Source organism: Heteronotia binoei, chromosome 7 (assembly GCF_032191835.1).
Source record: "Heteronotia binoei isolate CCM8104 ecotype False Entrance Well chromosome 7, APGP_CSIRO_Hbin_v1, whole genome shotgun sequence".
Lineage (NCBI taxonomy): Eukaryota > Metazoa > Chordata > Lepidosauria > Squamata > Gekkonidae > Heteronotia > Heteronotia binoei.
The window spans coordinates 78,250,694-78,273,286 of NC_083229.1; the positions used below are offsets into that span (position 1 = coordinate 78,250,694).

General features: G+C 41.2%; 1 protein-coding gene across 4 annotated transcripts in view; it reads left to right on the top strand.

The window, feature by feature from the left end:
• KCTD1 (potassium channel tetramerization domain containing 1) overlaps positions 1-13,652 on the top strand; it is a 105,267-nt gene extending 91,615 nt beyond the window's left edge. For all 4 annotated transcript variants that reach the window (XM_060243870.1, XM_060243871.1, XM_060243867.1 and 1 more), the window contains exons 3-5: positions 2,104-2,248; positions 10,324-10,629; positions 12,485-13,652. In XM_060243870.1, the coding sequence (XP_060099853.1) occupies positions 2,104-2,248; positions 10,324-10,629; positions 12,485-12,643 (610 nt within the window). In that variant the 3' untranslated portion in view covers positions 12,644-13,652. The remainder of the gene's footprint in view (positions 1-2,103; positions 2,249-10,323; positions 10,630-12,484) is intronic.
• The last annotated feature ends 8,941 nt before the right edge of the window (positions 13,653-22,593 follow it).

A 22,593-nucleotide genomic window follows, 5' to 3' on the forward strand; every position in this document is an offset into this window, starting at 1 on the left:
TTTATCAAGCTGAGCTGTATGCTTAATAGAAAAGAACCACAGACCCACTACAGATGGAGGGTCTGTGATACTATTGAGGTGAATAGTTTTTGCCTTCCAAATGTTAGAGGTTCAGTACTAAGCATTCATCTCAGTTTACAAATGGAAGAGAAATAACATCATAAGATTGGTGTACTATAATCTCTCTTCAATATATCATTTGTTGAGTTGTATCCAAAGTAGAGTTGAGTTGTATCCAGAGTATTGCAACTAAAGCACATGTTCATGGATCAAAACTTTCCTTCCTCAGTCTTCCCTCTGCACACCTAAAATGCTGTTTCTGAGGATCAGGGTATTCTTGGAAAAAGGTGCTGGGGTAATGGAAAAGTGTGCAGTGGGAAATCAGCAGAAACCACCTCTTCACCACAGGTGGAGGTGCCTTGCTGTTGGGGGAAAATAAGGTTAGAATTCAACACATTATTGAACACTAGTGAAAGCCCAGTGATGGTATGAAATGAAGGAAGCATGGTTTAAGATGTAAACCACAATTATATGAAATTTTAATATCACAATCCCTACTGGGCGGTTTCTGTTTGTTTTGTTGTTCCACTACCTAAATTGATAAACAGCTGGGAGTAAAATAAGAGACCCATTGTTGTGTAGTACCTCAAATACTGATTAAAGATCCAAGTTCAAATCCCTGCTAGTTCAGAAAGTTTGCTGGGTGGTTTGGATAAACCATTATTTCTCAGCCTCACCTCCTTATATGGTTTATGTGAGGATGAAATGAGAAAAATCCCACGGACAGTATCTGGAAGTCTTAGAGTGAGGAAAAGATGCAGATGTGACAAATATATAAGCAAAATTAATGATTTTTCTCTTTGTTCAGTGTATGGCGCAAGAGAAGTCTAACCTTGCATCAGAATTAAACAAGTATTTAAAACCAACAGAAAAATAATTTCTAATCCCTTCTGTTTATATATAAGCTGTTTTCATTTAATTGAAAGTAAAAGACTATTAAACATAGTTGCTGCTACATTGACTGATATGTCTGCCCTGTAGCGCAGAGTGGTAAAGTACTGTGGTCTGAACTCTCTGCTCACGACCTGAGTTCGATTCCGGCGGAAGCTGGATTCAGGTAGCCGGCCCAAGGTTGACTCAGTCTTCCATCCTTCCGAGGTCGGTAAAATGAGTACCCAGCTTGCTGGGGGGAAAGTGTAAAAGACTGGGGAGGGCAATGGCAAACCACCCTGTAAAAAGTCTGCCATAAAAACGTTGTAAAAGCAATGTCACCCCAGAGTTGAAAACGACTGGTGCTTGCACAGGGGACCTTTCCTTTCCTTTTCCTGATTTTACAGTGATGGTTCTGTTTTTTAGAAGTGTTTGGAGCCGGTTAAGTGCCACTCTACAACATATAATAATTACTAGGCTGTTTTTTTTCTGGACAGAACTATTAGCATTTTAAAAGTGTTCTGTTTTGATTTGAAACAGTCTTTATTTCTTGACTCATATTTTCCTCCAGTGAGCGAGCAGTGAGTATGGGAGAGAAGGAGCACAATCTCAAGAACTGAAACTTACATGTCCAGTCTGTAAGAAGCAAACACAAATTATTACCAGACCTCCCATCCTTGGATTACTTTGGTTCGGAGAGGAGGTCTGCAAAAATCTAAGCCTGGAGGGTTTATTTGCAAGATGTTCTAAACAAGTTAACATCTCTCTGCATGGATGGGAGTACTTAACAGGGATGCACTTTCATCCAGAATCACTTAAAAGCATGTTTGAATAAACTGTGGAAATTGAGATATATCTTAAAACGATCTTCTCATTCCATATTGCTCTGTTCTCATCATAGTTTTGGCATTTTTATCCAACATAAAATCTTTTTATTGCTATTACTATTATTATTATTATTATTATTATTATTATTCACTTTTTCTGCCCATTGTGCTATGTTTCATTATAACAACTTTTTTTCTTCCACTGAACTCTCTTACTACTGACCTTCATCTGGTGCATAAATGTGGAACTGAGAAATTTGGGTGGCCTTGGTACTCAGTAGCTATAATTTCCTCCTGTTAACCTACAGCAGATTGATGTTGGTATTGACTTCTCTTTCATTTTCAGAATTGGACGGCTTTTTGATGGCACAGAGCCAATTGTTTTGGACAGCCTAAAGCAGCACTACTTCATTGACAGAGATGGCCAAATGTTTAGATATATTTTGAATTTTCTTCGAACGTCAAAACTTCTTATACCTGATGATTTCAAGGTGAAACTTTATGCATTGTAATAACATTTTAAATGTTTACTGAGGAGGCAATTTGGGTAATCAAAACTAGTGAGCAAAGGAAGCAATGTTTGTGGGCTGCATTGAAGGATGGCAGAGATGGTTCAAAGTGAACATTTAGAATTTGCTGATATAAAATTGATCTTCTTTGTGGTCTCTGCGCTTCACACTCATGGAATAGAGCGCCTGTGTCAATCCCCAAATCGGTACCTAAAAAGCCCGGGATTTTTTCGCACTCAGCACCAATGGGCATGCGCAGGCGTCCCAATGTGCATGCTCACCGGCGCCAGAGCAAGGATCCCGCCAGTTCCTTTCTGACCACTGCGCTGAGAGGATCTCCTTTCGTGTCCCTGGTCGGTAAAGTAATCTTAGATTGCTTTTTTCCTGTTGTATATAGCCTATTTGTTATTTTCTTAGTGTAGTTAGTTAGTTAGTTGTTAGATAGTTAGTGTTGTTTAAAAAAAAAGAGAGAAGTTTGTTGGACTTGCCCTTCGGGGCTCAGTTTCCCCCCATGTTTTCCCCCTCAGAGACTTTCCTGGGTGGGTTTTTTCCCTGGGCGTCTATGGAAAGATGTTGGGGTTTTTTTAAGAGGTGCCGCTCCTGTGGGAAGAAGATTGCCCCCCCTGACGGCCATTCCCTCTGCCTCCTCTGTCTGGGCGAGGGACATCGCATTGACTCTTGCATGCACTGTCTGAGTTTCTCCAAGCAAACTCGTAAGAATCGAGCGGCGAGGCTTTCAGCGGCGTTGGTCAAGTTGGCACTTCGTCCTCAAACGATGGCATCGGGCCCGTAGGTATCGATGGGAGAGGCCGCGGCCCCTACGGTCACATCGGCTGAGGTTTCGCCGATCAGGACCGAGACGCCAGTCGAGCGCGGGCGTTCCACAAAACGGCCTTCTGAAGGGTCAGTGGACACCCCGGCTAAGAAGCGTCGGGATGATTTGGGGACCCAATCATCCGTGCCGAAGAAGGTGAAATCGAAGGAGAAGCAGAAGAAGAGACCATCCCGCACCCCTTTGCATGACGCTTCAACATTGACAGCTCCACCGAGGAAGATCTTGGCGTCCCCACGTTGAAGCCCTTCAGTGTCAAGAGGCAGTGCTTCGCAGCTGCGCCTATCGGCATCGGAGCAAGAGATTGACCTGACTCAGCATTCCCACTCTTCAGGGTCCAGGCATCGCAGCGAGAGCGACTTGGGCTTGGAGGTAGAGGTGTCAGCGCCGATGGAGCCTTCGGCACCAATGGATCAGGCGAGAGGTCAGAGAGAGCTGGAACCGACTACAGTAGCTTGTCACTTCCCACCGCTTCCACCATGGGAGCAGTGCCAATGGCCTCCTTATGCCTATCCCTACCCACCGTAGGTACCCTCCTTGCCAGTTCGCAGACTGGGACTAGCAGTCCGAAGCATCCCATATGTCCAGGCTGTCTCAACACACTAGATGGTGTCTTTGGCATCGATCTCTGTCCCGCCTGACAGACGCGGCATAGTGGTGGAGGAAGTCCAACCTCGGTCGTTGGTGTCGATCCAGTCACCCATCAGAAGTCAACGCCGGTGCTCTCAGAACACTCTCTACGCAGAAAGTCTTCATTGTCGGACTCTGAGGTTGGTACCGACGATCTGGACCGGGCTTTGGAACCTTCGCCAGTATCTCATACAGCTGAGGATCTTCCCATCTCACCATCGGAGGATCTGAAGTCATACAGGGACCTGGTGAAGAGGATGGCACTCTCCCTCTCGCTTCCAGTGACACAGCCGCAACCCGTTGTAGACGATACCGTGTTCGACATCATGCAGCGGGATACATCTACAGCGGTTGCCCTGCCGGTGACGAAGGTCATCCTACAGGCGGTGAAGGAGCCCTGGGCGAAGCCTGCTTCTACACCCATGTCATCGAGAAGGTTGGACCATATGTACCGTGTCCAAGAGTCCGGGGCTGAGTTGCTTTTTACACACCCAAAGCCCAATTCGGTGGTCGTTTCCTCCTCATCAAAGGCTCACAAGACGCACTCCTCTCCACCAGACAAGGAGGGAAAGAAGCTGGATAATGTTGGGAGGAAGTTCTACTCTGCTGGGGCGCTGGGAATAAAGGTATCTAACTGTGCCGCGTGCATGGCTAGATACCAGTACTCAGTGTGGAAACAACTTACCCCCCTCCTGTCTTCCCTGAGTGAGGAGAAGAGGTCGGCTGCAAAGAAGTTGCAGAAGGAAGACTCTGCTGTAGCCAAACAACAACAAACAGCAGCAAAGCACATGGTCGACGTCTCAGCAAGGACCATCACTTCTGCCGTCTTCCTGCGTCGCTACTCCTGGCTCTGATCCACGGCTCTCCAGCGGGACACCAGGGCCTTCATTGAAGATCTGCCCTTCAAGGACGAAGGCCTGTTCAGCTCTACCACTGACAGTGCGCTCCAGGAAATGGATAAAACTATAAAAACTTCCAGGAACCTGGGCATACCGGCATCTTCCAGAGCTGCAAAACAGAAACAGTGGCATAAGCCTTGGGCAAAGAAGCCATACCAAAAGTTCTCCCTGGAACAGCAGTGGAGACCTCGCTCTGCTCAGCCTGAGAGTAGGTCCCCATACAGGGGGAATAACAGAAACCGTTACGTTTCAGCACAGACCACCAGCAAGTCCAAGGGCACTCGCCCTCAAAAGCAGGGCCTTTGACTTTCTGGCAGCACACTTCACTGTCCCCTGTTCCTCTTCGCCTATCCACCTTCGCCCATTCCTGTCGGCCTGGGAGTCCATCGCTACAGACAGGTGGGCGCTTTCCATCGTAGCGGAAGGCTACGAAATAGATTTTGCTCAGATTCTGAACCAATCTGTGGTAATTACCACTCCTCCTTCCCCACCTCTGCTAGCGGAGGTGAGCAACCTCTTACAGAAACAAGCCATAGAGAGGGTCCTGATGGTGGCCAGGACAGGAGGCTTCTACTCTTGTTACTTCCTGGTTCCCAAACGTGACGGGGGTCTAAGACCAATCATGGATCTTCGGAATCTGAACAAATTTATTTTGTACCAAAAGTTCAGAATGTCCACTCTGCAAACAATTCTGCCCCTCATCAACCAAGGGGATTGGATGGCAACGCTGGACCTCAAGGATGCATACTTCCACATCAGCATCCATCCTGCATTCAGACGTTTCCTTCGGTTTGCAGTAGGTTTTCAGCACTTCCAGTTCAAGGCTCTTCCATTCGGTCTGTCCACTGCGCCTCAGGTGTTCATGAAGATGATGAGCGTTGTGGCTGCCCATCTCCGGCTTAAAGGGATAGTCGTCTTTCCATACATCGACGACTGGCTCCTTGTGGCGGAGTCGAAAGAGAGTTTGTCATCCCACATTGCCATCACTCTTCGTCTTCTCGACACCTTGGGTCTGCAGGTCAATTTGGAGAAATCACACCTTACTCCATCAAGGACAGTTCAGTTCATTGGGGCTTTGCTGGATACCACCTTCATCACGCATTTCTGCCTCAGCAGAGAGTGATGGACATTATCAACCTTGTGGAACTTCTGCAGAGTCTAAAGTGGGGCACGGCGCAGCATCTGCAGCAGATGCTGGGGCTGATGGCGGCAACTACAAGCGTGCTGCTCTTTGCGAAGCTGAGGATAAGAGGCCTACAGCTGTGGTTCCTTCATCAGTTTCACCCGTTAAGGGACTCACCTCGAAAGAGGTTTGTAATTCCACCTGTGACACTTCAAACACTGCAATGGTGGAAGTCAAAGGACAACATTTGTCAGGGAGCTCCCTTCCATCTACCTGCACCAACTGTGACTATCACAACAGATGCGTCTTTATGGGGTTGGGGGCCCCACATGGACGATCTCTGTGTGGGGGGTCCTTGGCCTTTGAAATTGACTGCCACATAAATTACTTGGAACTGCTGGCAGTTCACTTTGCTCTTCAGTCTTTCTGCCCCATGGTGGCGGAGAAGATTGTTGCTCTGCTAACAGACAATACCACTGCCCTGTGTTACATCAACCGACAGGGAGGGACAGTCTCTCGACAGCTTTGTGCGCTGGATCTGTGGTCGGAGTGCCTGGATCACAACATCTTTGTGAAGGCAGCGCATCTCCCAGGGGTCTTCAACTTGCAAGCAGGCTCTCTCAGCAGGGGTGCGGCTTCCTTGCACGAGTGGGAGTTACAGTGGCACTTCCTTCAACCCTTTTTTCAGCTCTGGGGGTATCCTCAGGTGGATGTCTTTGCCACAGCCGAAAACTGGAAGTGCCCTCTGTTTTGCTCCAGAGGGGGCTCAGATCCAGAGTCATTGGGAGATGGTCTGCTGTTCCCGTGGGAAGGTCGGTTCCTTTATCTGTTCCTACCTCTGCCACTACTGACAAGGGTGGTCAACAAGATTGTAAGAGAGAGACCATGCTGTATCCTGGTGACTCCCTGGTGGCCTCGCCAGAACTGTTTCCCGATCCTGCTCCAACTGGCGAGGGGAGTCTTCTACCAGTTTCCGGCGGAACCAGACCTTCTGTCAGCTCAGGACAGTCATGTACTCCATCACAACGTGCCCCACCTGAAGCTGGCAGCGTGGTTCATCGACCCTGTGGGTTCTCTAGCAGAGTCCAACATGTTTTCTTGAACAGCAGGAAACTTTCTACCCGCGCTTCCTATGATAGGAAGTGGAGGAGATTTCTGCAGTTCTTAGTTGATCCCTCAGTTTCACCCTAAAGGGTGGGATTGTCGGTAATTTTTGAGTTTTTGTTATCTCTGGTGGATGCTGGCCTTGTTTTTTCTTCCATCAAGGTTTATTTGGCAGCAATTTCTGCGTTCCATGAACCGGTTGAGGGGCACTCTGTTTTTGCACACCCTCATTCTAAGAGGTTTTTGAAGGTTTTGCTTAGGCTTCATCCTCCATCGAGATCACCCCCACAGTTGTGGGATTTGACTTTAGTGTTGGACAGGCTGACTTGACGTCCTTTTGAGCCGATGGCCACATGTTCATTACAGCTTCTATCTTGGAAGACTGCTTTTTTGGTAGCCATCACATCAGCACGCCGTGCAGGGGAGCGCATGGCTATGCGTTGTGACTACCCATATCTAGTTTTCCAGGAGGCTGGAGTGTTGTTAGCTCCTGATATTTCTTTTCTCCCCAAGATGGTTTCTCAGTTCCACCTCAACTTAGAAGTTTGGTTGCCCACTTTTCATCCTACACCTTCCTCGGATGAGGAACGTAGGTTGCATGCTCTAGATGTGAAGCGTGCTTTATTGTTTTATTTAAGTCGCTCCAAGAGTTTTCGTAAGGACCAGCAGCTTTTTGTTTCTTATGCTGCGCCTAAGTTAGGTTCCAGGATATCGTCTCAGCGACTTTCGAAATGTCTCACTGAGACTAATAAACTGTGTTATTTGTTGGCAAAGAAGCCGTTACCTGGGCCTATTCACTGACACTCTACAAGAGCGATGGCAACGTTCCTCTCCACATACCTTTATGAAGCACTACACGCTGGACGTGCATGCTCAGCAGAGGACTCGTTTGGGAGCTGCGGTGCTGCAAGCTCTTTCTTCCGGTTGACCGTCTTAATACTGGTTAGTCAGCAAGACAAAGATTGTGTGGTTTATTGAATAGTGGTTTGCCATTTTAACCAGAGGATTTTGGTTCACTCTCATTGCCAAGTTTCTGAAACCAGAAAGTTTGAAAATGTTTTTATGCTTCATAGAATATTGGCTATCAGTTCTGTCAAACGTTAAATACTATGGCATGTCAGATATCAAATACTGAATATCATGTGCCAGATCTTAAAATCAAAGACAAATATAATTGGTTGTTAAACACAGATACAACAATCTAGGTTTGTTGCGGGGCGGGGGGGGGGATATCCAAGGCCTCTTTTTTTTTTTTTTTTTGCTGTACATACATACATTCCTGCCTAAATGTCATCATTATGAATCTATTTAAATAACTAGTTTCTTTTTTTATATGCTTTTCTGCTTGTTAGGACTTCTGTCTTATTGTTATTCTTTCTCTGGTATTGCTTTGAATTTGAAACCTACCAAAATTAATCTTTTCATATTCTTAACTCATCTGCTTTTTAGAATGATGTGCCCTAACATGGTATTTGTTAGCATTCAGATGGGATTTGTTTATAATATGGGATAAGGGAGGAACCATGAAAAAAGGTGAAGAATTTCAAGATATTGTGTAATTGTTTTATTCCTGTTGCTTAAGGGCCATATTTTCCAAAAAGGTTTTGTGTGAGAACTTCCAAAAAGCCAGCCCATGGTTATTTAAACATCTGGCCCTATTTATCTACACAGTAGGGAAGTCTAAATGTGTTTTGACTGATGAAATGTGCTCAAGCTCCAGTTGCAGAACTAAGCTGCAGCCTGTACAAAAGTCTGTAGTACCAGCTTGCCCTTCACAAGCATTCTTAGGGCAGACTTTTCTGAATGGCACTTTGTTTCTAAAAATAGCTTATAAGCACATATGTCCTCTTGAGACTCAGCATCTGTTTCTCCACTGACCCTAACGGTTTTCTTTCCTGGAGGTAGGTCAATCTTAATTTTTTTTCAAGCATCCCTTTGTGTTCAGCCATTCATGTTTGGTTTTGATGCAGGTAAAATAGAAAGCTAACTTAGACCTTAAGAGTGCTGTAATGGCCAGAACTATTTAGACAAAAGGGTATCCTTGGTATTTGATCAGCCAGCCAGCTATTTGAAAAAGTCTAAATGATATTCTGCAGTGTTTTCCAAGCAATATACTCCATATTTAGTCTTTTAAAAAGCGGTTAAAGGCAGTTGTTTGCCAACTTCTGTTTTTCTGGGAACAGCTGATTGTTCCACCTCCATTTTCTTTTTGTTTCTGAAAGTTGCATTTTCCTGTTTTCTGTTATCATAAATATTGGGTAGAATCAAAGGCACTTTTCCTCAAATGGAAAGAGGACAAGCCCCCCCCCCCCATTTACATCTACCATTGTAGACCCCCAAGTTTCTGTTAATACTATTCTTAAGAGCCCCCTATACCCCAGGAACAGCATTTTAGGAAGCACAGTGAGCTGTAGTGGGGTGAGAAAAGCAGGAAAGTTCTAACATGTGATTTCCATTAAAAGGAAAATTACCTTTGGAATTATTTATTTCCATGTCACTTCTCCAGATATTCTGTTCAAGGGAGCTTATGAACTTAATAAAAGCACCATAAAAGTTGTAACTATTAAACCAGCATTAAAAAACCACCAAGAGCATAAAACAGCCTAAAACATAGAGCAACTTAAAATCTCATAAAATACTTCTCAGGCTAGAGTAAGACTATATTTTAAACCCCTTTTCTTCTGGCTGTTTTTGATTCCCCCCCCCTTTGCTAGTAACTTCATTTAATACAAATAACTCACAAATATATTAACATTTGTATCCCAATCTTTCTCCAACGAGTTTAGGACAGCATGCATGGTATCCTCAAGTGTGTAGGGCTACAAGATGGTGACTTACTTTAGGCCATCCAGTGAGCTCCTTGGGAGAGTAGGAGTTTGAACTCAGTTCTTCCTGATCTTACTCTGACACTAGGCCCAGGGCAGAGTCAGCAGCACATAGTGGTGCTGCCTGGCTGAAATTAAACATAGAGTCTGGTTGGTAGCTGGATGGGAAACCATCCTCCTTGACTTCCATGATGGAAGAAAGGCAGGATGTAAACAATACTGGCTCTTATTTACATCAATTTCATCAACAGATTTCTTTTAAAAAGAGAGTTTATAGATTTAAGTGGAACTTATCCTGATTTGGGCATGTCTCAATATGGCTGTTTTTTGACTGCATTATCTGTCTCTGTCTGTCTAACTATCATCTAGCTATCTAACTTCCCTTCCCTTTTTCCCTTCCCCCTTTCCCTTCAATCAGAAATGTTCAGTATGCTCAGCATCAAAAATATATATTTAGTTCTTCATTTTTAAATATAATGTTTAATTTTGTTTATTTGTATTTGTTGTACTGTATCTGGAAATTGCTGAGGCAGTGTACAAACCTTAAACGTGGATAGGTTTTAGCCTATTTGTTGTTGAGGAAAAAAGGTTCCTTAACTATGCTGCATGGTGACATTTTGCACTTTGAATTGCATGTTTTTCAGGATTACAGTTTGTTATATGAAGAAGCAAAGTATTTTCAGCTTCAGCCCATGCTAGGGGAAATGGAAAGGTGGAAACAGGATCGGGAGACAGGCCGATTTTCAAAGTCCTGTGAGTGCCTGGTTGTGCGAGTTGCTCCAGATCTCGGAGAAAGGATAACAATGAGTGGTGACAAGTCCTTGATAGAAGAAGTTTTCCCAGAAATTGGTGATGTGATGTGCAATTCTGTCAATGCAGGGTGGAATCATGATTCAACACATGTCATCAGATTTCCTTTAAATGGATATTGTCATCTTAATTCAGTTCAGGTAGGTAGTCATTTATAACATCAATTTATGGTTAGGCTGGTGAGTGTTCGAATTGGGGTTTTTATTTAACATGTGTAATCTGTTGAGTTTTTAAGTACCCATTTATAATCTTGTAGCACAGGCTTCTGAGTTACCTACTGAAGGATTGGATTTCTCCAAAACATTTCTGGAGCACCTGACCCCTCTGCCTTTACCTGAAATGGTGGACATACATTTCAGAACAATCCAGCTGACTTGAACCAGACGTTGAATCCAGGTTTTTTGGTTTCGAGGTCCATATCCAAATTGAGGATTTTCTCCCTGCAAACCCTCTGTTTAAAACGCAAAAAAGGTTATTAATAAAGCAGAATGTTTTGAGTACAGACTGTACCAACTCACTTTTATAGAGAAAGAAGCTTCAAAAATTGCCCACTTGGCAACTAGTTTGCCTTTCCATTTATTTTTAAATATAAATAATGATACCCAAACTGCTTGGAGCTTCAGTTATAGTTTTCTTTTCATTACATTAGATTTAATTGCATGTTTTATATCCATTCAGTGAACAACGGAGTATGCAGATAATTCTGAGAATCCTATGTGTTTCTGGAGTTTCTAGAGAGTGTACCAATATCATCATCTCCTTGGATAATGTTTCTGTTTTATGATATATGGAGGAATCATATACCATGTATCATACCTTGGCTTAGTAAGCAAATGTTACAAATAATCAGTTGGAAGAATATTTAAATAGTTAGGCATTGACAGGGATTAGAAAACTTAGAAAGCTAATTATTTATGGAATGACTTATAGTGATATCTTCCAAATGTGTTTTGTTTGGTTGCCACATCAAGAACCTAAAATCTTTGTGAGCCCAGTAGGTCTATCAGTAGACACCTTTGTCCCTTTACCCTACAAAGCCTGGGGAAAGAAATTAAGCTTGCTACTATGCCTGGAGGATCAACTAGCTGTTATAAAATTTCATGCATAGTTTTGCGATGAAAGAATCCTGAATGAGGATCTGATTGGGACTGGTTAATACTCATCACCTATATTTTAAGCAGTTACATTTTGAATGGAGTCTTTGCTGGGCCTTTATTCTATTTTTATCAGTGTATTGTTGATTACAGTGAACTAAAAACATTAAATATTTAAACCTGCAGACCTTCCAGCCACAATTAAAACCAAGCCTAGACCATTTAAACTTGGCCACTAAATGTTCCTCCAAACAAAAGAAATGCAGAGCATAGAGGGCTAAGGCCTCATGCCCCAGAAAATATTTCTGTGGCCACAGAAAAGAATATGAGAATAGTCTAGCTCTAATTCAGGCATTATGGGTATCTGTACTACAGTTCACAGTATAAAAGTAAGAACACGCACAGTAAATCCACAGTTAAGGAAGGAAATTGCTAGGAAGTCTAGAATCAAATGGGGTAATGGTAAGTAGCTAGCCAGTAAAAGCATGTTCTGCATTTTTTGCCTTGTGTTATGGCAAAATTGGATGAGGCATTTGCGGTTCCAGTAACATTATCCAGTGAATCAAGACTGCTCATTGTGTGTCAGAGCAGTTGAATAGTGATTATTGGGGAGAGGTCAACCAATATTTTTAATTTATGGAATTAGAATTGAAGAAGTAGAAAACACAGTAAAAAGCAGTAAATGAAAAAAAATACTATACAGCAAATGGGGCAAACGGTTTACAATGTGGTATGTTCCAGTGTGCGAAGTGTAAAAAAATGGCTCTTTTAAACATGAATTTGAAATACTGTTTTCCCATTCCACATATCTCCTGTTAGAATCTAGGAGCATGGACACTGCATGTATAGATGGCTGGTAGACCATGTTCTAAAAAATGTGTTTCCTTCTCCTGTTTTGCAGGTACTTGAGAGGTTGCAACAAAGAGGGTTTGAAATCGTTGGCTCATGTGGAGGAGGGGTGGACTCTTCCCAATTCAGTGAATATGTACTTAGACGAGAACTCAGAAGGACATCTCGTTCATCCTCTGTCATTCGAATAAAACAAGAGCCTCTGGATTAAGGAGATTTTTGTTTTCTTACACAAGAACAAAAAACAGGGACCTTTTCATGTGCAGTTGGGACACCAAAACAGCCCTGGAATGAAAAAATGAATAAAGACACATTTATATTGAATATAGAGACCATACCTGTATTCATATGGAAGCATTTGGAATAGTAATAATAACCTCAAGGTGTAAAATATGTATATCTGAAAAGTTAGATAATGCAAAAAGAAAAAACCTAAAAATGGTAGGTGAGGTTGGTGCTGTGATGGCCATTAAGTGTCCTAGGCCTTAGCTAAGCCTAATTTAACAATAAACAAGCCATTGCTGTTGAGGAAGACCACAACTACTTTTCATTTTCCTTTGCCAGCTGGCAATCTGGCTCTTCAGTGTATGCACCTTGACTCAAGTTTGTTTGCAGATGTTTATCATAGAGGTGACTGGGCACAACTTCAATCCATCCATGACATAACAAAGTTCATCAATGGGAATTTTAAATGTAGCTTGTACAGAAGTCATACCCTTCCATTGGCCTGACAGATGTGAACATTTTTCATGTTGGGGGTTTTTCCCCCAAAAAGGAGCCAGAATTTATAACTACTTGGTAGAGTTGCTCTGGTTTGAGTCCAGTGCTTTTGTAAGTTTATTCAAACTTTATAATACATAAAATACAATAATTTCTGTTAAAATGTTCTGTTAAGCCAACACTAGCCAAAAAATATAAAATAAAAACTCAGAATTAGCTTTTAACTTGCTCTGTTATGCATTTGATATGTTCAGTGGACAATAGGTGATGTTGAGTTCTGTGTGCAACAAAAATATGAAGGCATAAGAAAGTGAGTTACAGAAAAATGATGTGCTTTATTTTTAGTATGTCATAGAAACAGTTCTGATGCACCTTATACTTTCTTTCCATCAGTGATTTTTCCAGCCTTGTTTAATAATTTGACAAGTGGTCATTTTAGAGGAGCTTTTCAGTTCTGTACAATATTTTATAAGTGATTAAATTGAAATCTATACAACTAATTTTAACTGCTTCCAACACTAATGTCCTTGCCTAGGATATTCTCAGCACTACTCATAAAGTCAGATCCCTGTAGTTCATGCTGAAACTTTCCCCCCTCAGTTTTTCAGCCTGTATTACTTGCTGTGCACAGTTTCATCTAAGTTACTGTCTTGGGGTTGCACTACATGTGACACTTTAAAAAACATTTGGTCCAGATTTCCTGGACCCGACTCATTTTTCCCATAGCCACATGGCTTGCGACTCTGGCGAGAGGGGAGGAGTTGCTTCTGCCTTCCCTATCCAGCTGTTTCCTGAACTGAAATGGCCTTGAAATGGCTGCACATGTTCAAAAATGTGGAATACCCCTACCTGCTCACTTTAAAATGTCACATCTAGTTCAACAGTTAATGGGAAAAACATAGGGTTGGATCCAGCCAGCTTTCTCATTGTCACCTAATTCCTTCCCTTACTACAGCCTTTTTTTCCATATGGCTTTTGCCCATGCATGCATGTCCCATGATTCTCAGAACAGAATTCTTTGGAGGACATGGGGAATATCTCTTCCCCTTTTCAACAGTAGAAAAGCTAGTTGAATCCAACCCAGGCTTTTCAGCCACTAAGTGGTAATATCCAATTTGGCTTCTGTTGAAGGGGCCTATACGTTCAATTTCTGCTACAGAGATGTTTGAATAACAGCTAGGTTTTATAACAAAGTTAAGAGTCCAATGCCACCTTTAAGACCAATGAAGTTTTTATTCAGGGTGTAAGCTTTCATGTTTGTGCACACTTCCTCAGACAATGGAATGGAAACCGAAATAATCTAACATATACAAGGTGGCCAGTAAATTAGCATATAGAATAATGAAGATGTTTTTAACAGATTAAAAGAATAATAAGCTTTGTTATATAGACATCACCTGTTAGGGTTCAACTGAAGAGGAACAACATCACAAGAACATAAATATGTCAGCATTGGAAATTGATGTGTCTTTGTTGGTGAAAGGCTGTCATTAGGTTTCTTAATCATAAAGAGTAATACATTTCGAGTTCCGGTTTATATTTTTGAAGTGAAAGCAGCTATTAATTACTTGCCCAAGTACACCTTAGTGTATCCTTTGATTTAATTTTGTGCGGACCCAACCTAATCTAATCAGGAAGTTTCCTAAATTACTATCTAAAGTCTGTAATGTATGTCAGAATGGCTTTCACTATGCTTTCTACCAGCATCTTTTTCCCTCCTCATTTTGCATAGCACACTGGGCTGTATCCTGCAAATTAGTTCTGGTGGTAGAGCTGCCTTCATCCATCTAGTGGAAGGAGCTTTCCACTAACACAAGATCAACTTACTTGGAGAAAGCCACATTCTGCTGAAAAATAGCAACTCTTCTAACAGAATGGATCTTTGGGATCCAACCCTCTGGAAGTTGCTAAAGTTTGGATTGAGTTCAGGTTCAAAAGTTTGTTTTTTTAACTCTCCAGGTTAATTTTGGTCAGATAGTAAGTTTAAAAAATAGTTTGGTAGCTGTTTCAGTAACTTTGGACTAATTCATTTCATCTTAGGAAGAACATCACAATTGCCTTACAATAGTCTATAAAATGGGTGGGAAAGGAAGCTCAGTTTCAACTGGGGACCAAAGTGAGATCATGTTAAGCCATTTTAACCTGATTATTTTCTTAATCACTTGTAACTTTACTTGAGGCTCTCCTGAGGGACTAAATATTTCATCTTTGGCCACTATCAGGGTGCGTTCAGACATGCCTTTAGTGGCGACACAGCTCCGTCTCGCTGACGGATTAAATGTGTTCATCCAGACATCCACATCTGGCAATCGAGCGTCATCTAGGGTCATCCCGGCTTGCTCCAGATCAATGCCGCGTTAATTTGATAGCACAGAAAGTCCGGCGCTTTCCTGTTTGGTCAGCTTACTATTCCTCCCACCTTTTTTTTTTTTAAAAAGCCCCAGCAGACATACGCATTGCCAGATCATCTGGGAATCTGAAGTGACACTTCTGCTTCTCTGATCAACACAGGATTTTTTTTTTTTGGGGGGGGGGGGAATGTTATCCCACTATTCAGAACAGGAAAAAAATCTTTTTTTTTCCAAAGTGGAGGATTTCCAGATATCGTCACTGCCAATTTCCAGGAAAGTAGTTCCTGGCAGTCCCCTGGTTTGAATTGGCAATGTTAATTCCGGAAACTTTCTCCCTTCCCCCCCCCCACCTTTGAAGCAGTGTTTGATTTCCCACCTCCAAACAGTTGGGCGCAATGGACCCCCCACCCCTAGGAATCACCATCTGATCACTCATGCTCCAAGAAAAGAGTGTGATGGTATTGGATGTCTGATCGCTCAACAGGATGAGTCGCATTCTTGGATACTCGTCTGATTGGCCCTGCATCAAATCAATATTCAGTGGTTCAAATTTGAGTGCTACACACCCACTTTTAATGTTACGTGTGACTGCACCCTCAGAGAGACTTTCCACCCAGGAGATAATCATTGCATAGTGCTTGCTTGGGTTTTGCATGTTTTGTACAATTTGTAATTTCCTGTTACATAAATCTAGTTATTGAACTATATGCAATATTAACATAATGTCACAATTCCTTTTTTTCCTTGAGCCTTGATTTTTTACTTTGTCTGTGCTTCATGTATTAAAACAGCTTCTGCACCATGAACCTTTAAGCCTTAATTTTTTAAAAAGTAAAACAAGCAATATGCAATTATAGTGGGAAAGTCTCTCCTGAAACCCAGAGGTAGTTTTAGGCATAGCCAGCCAGGTAGGTCTTGAGCAAAATAACAAAGATTATTTTATTAATCAGCTTAAACCAGCTAAACATCATCTTCCCCCCACCCTTTCTCCACTTTTACATAGCATGCCTTCCTTAAAAAAAAAAAATGCTCCATACCCAGCTCCTTAGGGCACTCTCTTTTCTTTCAAAATCCCTGCTGTTGGCAAAAAGGGGGAAAGAACTTACCCTATATAGGTAGGGTGGAATGACTGCAAGGAGAAACTACAGAGCCAAGGACGCACAAGAGCCTACTAGCCTCAGCTCATGAAACCTTCACACTGAGGCCTTGTTTTTGCACAATAGCTCTGGGTGGGCAAGCCTCTACTTGAGCACCAAGAGGCCTACCAATCTCTCCCTCTGCTCCCTCACTTCAGAAGATTCACTGGGAAATACAGTTTCTCCAAATATAACCAGAGCAAAGAGGAAGCTTCACCGCCCCTCCAAAGAGTCTTCTGAATGCCTGATTAATTGAACCACTTATTTTGAGTTGATTGCCACATGTTTACATTTAAGAATTTGGTTCTGTTTTGCAGCAATCAGGAGATTTGAGGTTAAGTTTCATTTCACTGAAAAACCTCTCTAGACCAGTTTTTGTGATGTTGTCTTCTCCCCTTCCCCCAGTTCAGAACCAGCATGGCTGTTTGACATCCCCTTTGCCTGTTACTCCAATTGACTACCAACTTCATTTATTTTACCAAGAGATTACAGAGTAAATGTTCCACAGAAGGCTTAAATTGTTCATAGAAAGATATTTTGATGCATAACACTTAGCAACCCCTCCCCCTATTATCCATCCTTTAGTTACCTTTTTATATGCAAGACTGCATTATTTGACTACACAATTTTTTTTTGTAGCACACTCCATTGAAACAATGGTGCAAACATTTCATTCCTTTCAGTAAGATTTTATTTGGGAAAAGCTGAATATAGAGCTCCATGTCTGCATAATAGACATCTAACCAAAACAAGTTAAAGGTTAAACTGTTCGTTTAGTTATATATTTTCACAGAAAGTACAACAGTATGGAGAATAAACCCACATAGAACTATTCAGTGTGTTGTTAGCAAAAGAGTTACATTTGATGTCCCACAAGGCTATGTTTATAAAATAAATGCAGTTTTGTTTATCCAGTGTGTCCACACAGCATGATTAGTATAAAAAACCAGATAAATGTGCAGTGACATTAATGTAGAGATGCACTAAGAAATGGGCTTGAGTCAATTTGGATGTTCAAAGGTCTGTCAAACTGATATTTTTGGATCACTATTAACCCCTTGAAGTTTTCAACAATGACAACTAGTTCTGATGAAATAAATGTATGTGCATTTTTATTTTTATTTGCACTGAGGTGAAATTGAAGGAATCTAAAAGCTAGAAAATCAGCTTTTAAAAAATTGTTCTTAGCCCGTGGGAAATTCTGCAAAATATTAGAGAAAATACTAATTTAATATCTTCTCTTTAAGGAACATTGAGTGTTACACCCTTGCCCCACTTACCTTTAAAAAAATGGCACAGAGCTGGAATTGAAGAGTGACTGAGGCTCCTTGAAAAGTGCCTGCTGTTTGGGGCCAGCAGGCTGTGCTTGGTTTTGAATTCTGCAAGGGGAGGAGCACTATGGCACAAACTATTGTAAGGATTTGTGCTCTATAAATGCTGCAGCTTAACATTATTGTTGCTTTTTGTGTGTTGAATCTGATAAAGCCTTGAGGTCCTTGTTGGGTTTATACATTATATATACCTGTTCAGTTATTGGAAGCAAAATTAACATCTTGCTCTTTCCCATATCTCTAAGTAGATAATCACGTCACTGGATGTTGTTCTATGAATTAACTCAAAAATTGTGGAGGTCTGGAATGTTTACCATGTTGTACCTTAGGTCATTGTCATGGAATCTGAAGTCATGAAATGAATAAAAATGATGATGCAGGGGTAAACAAAATGTAGACTTGTAGGTGAAACAAATTAACCCTATACAAAAAAGCAGAATTTTTAACTATGTGTTAAATGTCATTTATTAAACCCGATCATTAGATCTGAGCAATAAATATATTGAATAAGAAAAACTTTAAAAGGCAAACAGCTCTCTTTTTACAGGTTAATAATATTGTGATGCACATTAGTAATTTATCAAGGTTTTAATAACACAGTTGCATTTTATAAAATCAGTGGCTGCTATATTTTGTGTAACACATGGAAACATGAGAAGGAATGCCGACATTGTGTGTTCTGTTCACATGATGAAGGGGTAGCAAAAGGACTCTGAGAACATACACTGGAATGGCATGTAATATGTCTTTCCTTGACAATAAAAATACAGCTGGAGGTGGTGTGAATAAAATTAGGTTCCAAATGCCAATGAAGGCATTGTTGCTTGTACCAGTTATCAATACAATTTATCAATACAAATACCTCTTTCTAGCTCACTGTGTGCTCTGATTTTTTTCCCCTTTATCAGACTACTCTCTCAAGTAAAAATTTTGAAAACCCAGTCCCAAATGACAGCCTGATCTGATCACAATCTATTTTTTTTGTCTGGGTGATAATTCAATGCATAACTATTTAGCATGTCTGTTCTGGACAGCATTAATGATGGGAAAATGCAATGGAAAGTAAGCAAGATGAAAAGCTGCCAAACTACTGTGTAGTCTAGTTTGGCGGCAGGCATGACAGAGGACAGCACTGCTGGACACTGACTAGAAGAGGGATAATCTACATAGGTGCTGGCTGGTAAGGGATCTCCAGTTAGAGGGCATCAGAGTGTTCAATAGGACCTGCTTTATATTTGGTTTCTCCTCACTTTTGTGCTGTATCGGCATGTCTGATGCTTTCATTCTGCTTGATTATTGTGTCAGTCTTTGTGGGATTAGATGGACCATACAGTCCAAATCTTATTTGCTGTTTGGTATTTTCCAAACTTAAAGTACTTCATTTCCTCATTTTCTGTCTGGTACTGGTGGAGGCAATTGCCTCAGCCACTTGGAAACTGAGTAGATTGGACTGAATAATTAAATTTTCCAGTCTTATTTTGCTCCTTCCTAAAGATGCACAATGATATGTTATAACCCTAACACTGATTTATAACTAAGTAGTTTATACAACCTCAGAGGATACACATTGACCGATTCCCCACTAGGCTTGTTCGGGAGTCAGAGATCTTTTCCCCCAGTGCTTTCGTCCGATTTCACACAAGCTGCCCCAGGGCTGCGACTTGTCTCTTTCGTGCGGCAAGCAAGATCCTCTGAAAACCAGTTTCTGCTTGCCGCAGGAAAGAGGTGGGACGAGTCACAGCCTTGTGGCAGATTGTGCAAAATCGAACAGAAGCATCAGGGGGAAAAGAGCTCCAAGCCTAGTGGGGAATTGGTCAGTATGTTTCTTAAATGTAACAATATTTTACTAGAACTCTTTCATAAATAATTTTTTGTGTGTAGAATTATCACTGAAACAATTGTTCAGGAGGACATTTTTATAAAGGTAACATATTTATTATAATGGAATGGTTTGAGAGGTTTTGAAGGAAGGGAATGGGCCTGTGGACTTTACTACTGTGTATTTTGTGTGTTATCTGTTGCTACATGCATTATCTTGTTCTCACTGCATTGCATTTCTACTTTGTGTAATACCATCTATTGTTTGTTTAACATGTCATGTTTAATACTTCTACTTTGTTCAAGATTTCTGCAACCCCAGTCCTATTACATTGCTTCTTAGATGTTTCATCCAATTGATCACATTGATTTCAACTGTGTAATCCACCTCCAGTCTCAGTGAGAAAGGTAGACTATAAAATAAACAACAACTATTAAAGAGAAAGAAGGCAAATTCTCTATGGGACTGGGTGGCAGCTTAATATTCTAAAAATGATGCATACTTTTGCCCTCTGTTTTCTGAAGATATAATGCAGTAATTTGTAGTAAAGCCAAATATTACGAACCAACTCCATCTATGATAAAAAAATTCCAATTATGGTGGAGTATATTCCCACCATAAATCAATGGGGTTAATATTTATGCAGCATAAATATTACATTCTTGAGATCTATCTTTGTTGGGAGATGTTTTAAGACTTAAAAATTTTTTCCTGACAATTTGTCATTAAAATGTTGGTTTCCTGCATGTGTGTCTACAGGATGCAGTTACATCCCCAGCCACTGGGCAAGTACATCAAAGTATGCCTTGGGGTTGTTACCCTGGTCAGGAGTGGAATGGAACAATAGAATGGCACACATAATTGTTACTGTTGTGTGAACCAGCATTGATGACAAATGAGTTCCTCTGTAATACACAAAGCGTACTATATTATGATGTTTGTCAGCAGTAGTTTTCTCCAGGAAAATATATTCTGTTTAGGATGCCAAGTCTTGCCTTGTGAACGCTAGTTCTAGCAGCTCATGATTTATAGACATGCTGCATGTTGCCTTTACTTTGCACCCAGTGCATGCATCCAGCCTGTTTAAAGCCTACCTTGGCCCTGCTGTCCAATATATGGACTATTTGGTGCATTCCTAGTAAGTTGGGGTTGGGTTAAATTCAAATTATAATAAAGTTTGCATTTGTGGTTGGCAGGTCTCATTTTGGGCAGGAGCTCACAGGAGCAGAGCTCCAGAACCTCTAAATTTCATTGTGCTCTTTCTTACCCCCCCCCCCCCCAAAAATTGCTTCTGGGCTCCATCGTTCAAACTCTCTGTGAGAATTTTGCTGAACTCGTAAGATCTGACAATCTTTCTAATATTGAAATAACCAAAACATATAAAGCAAACGGATGGAAATCTTCATCATGCCATTGCATGGGAATAAGGTTTTATTATGACAATGATAATTCAAGAAGCATTTTAAGGTTGATGCTGAGCTGATATAATTTAGTACACCTTCCAGTTATGTCAGGGGTGCGGGGCATACGCAAATGAATTGTGCTAATGAGCTCTGGCACTTCCTTTTCTACAAAATGAACCCTGATAGTTGGTAGTTGCCTTAAATGGAACCAAGTGATATGACTGCCTCCCAGACACATTTTAGTGCTTTTTTTTCTTAAAAAATTATAATCTTGGATATACTTGGCAGCTCCATAATAATGTGAGTAAGAAATAGATAGTGCCAATAGACAAGTTATTTACATCTTCAGAAAGATGCACCAATTGCAACTTAAATAAAATCATTGCAGCTTCCAGATGAAGTAGGTGACATTATACTTTTAATGGAACATAGACCAAAAATGGAAACTAAAGTGACTCATCATATTTGCAGAGCAGCTTTGATGATCTCGATAATAGCTTTTACAACATAAATTCACACGAGTCACTTAATGCACTATTGGTGAGCCCTTATTCAAAACAAAAACAAATAGGCAGTTCTAAATGCATGCCTATCAGGTGTCTTGTGTGAGGAAAAACCATGGGGAGGTCAATTTATGATTTTATTTTAACTTTCCTGCACTTCACCATTCATGTGTGAATTTGGTCATAGTCCTAAGTTTAGAAAAAAAGATTTTTGAAGTGCTACAGTTGATTGAAGCTTTTACCGCAGTGGCATAGCTGAACATGTTATTGGAATAGCTGAACATGTGTCAGCATTGTTTCTTCTATTTTTAGCATCTTTGTTCATAAACTAATATTATATCTCTAACGCAGAATGACTAAATGAAGCTGGATATGAATTAGCATAAACAAATTGTTTAAGGACATCAGAAATTTAGGAAAATGCAATTAATAGAGGTGTGGCTTAAGGTTTGGTACATGGAGCGGGGATAATTTCAGTGCAGTGTTAATATATGCAATTCAGTGCAATATATGATTCAGTTTCATAACTAGGGATGGGCATGAACCGGGAAATGTTGGTTCATGATGTGACCTGTTCATGAACCACAGACTCAAAATTTTTTAGCTGCTTTATAAACTGGTTCAGTTTGTGAGGTTTGTGACCCAATATAATGCCCTCCCTAATACGTTAGAGGTGCCAAATTTGCAGGGGATCTCTGTTTGACTATCCTCTACCTGTGCTACAAGTTTGCTGAGGACTGGTTTTACACGGTAAGAGTTTTGCCCCCCCCCCCAAAGGAAGTGCCCTCAGGAAACTGCTTTCTGGGGAAATGACTGCCCGTCATTTCCCCATAAAGCACTTTCCTGGAGGCACCTTCCTTGGGGAATCATAGCTCAGATTTCATAAATCTAATCATCA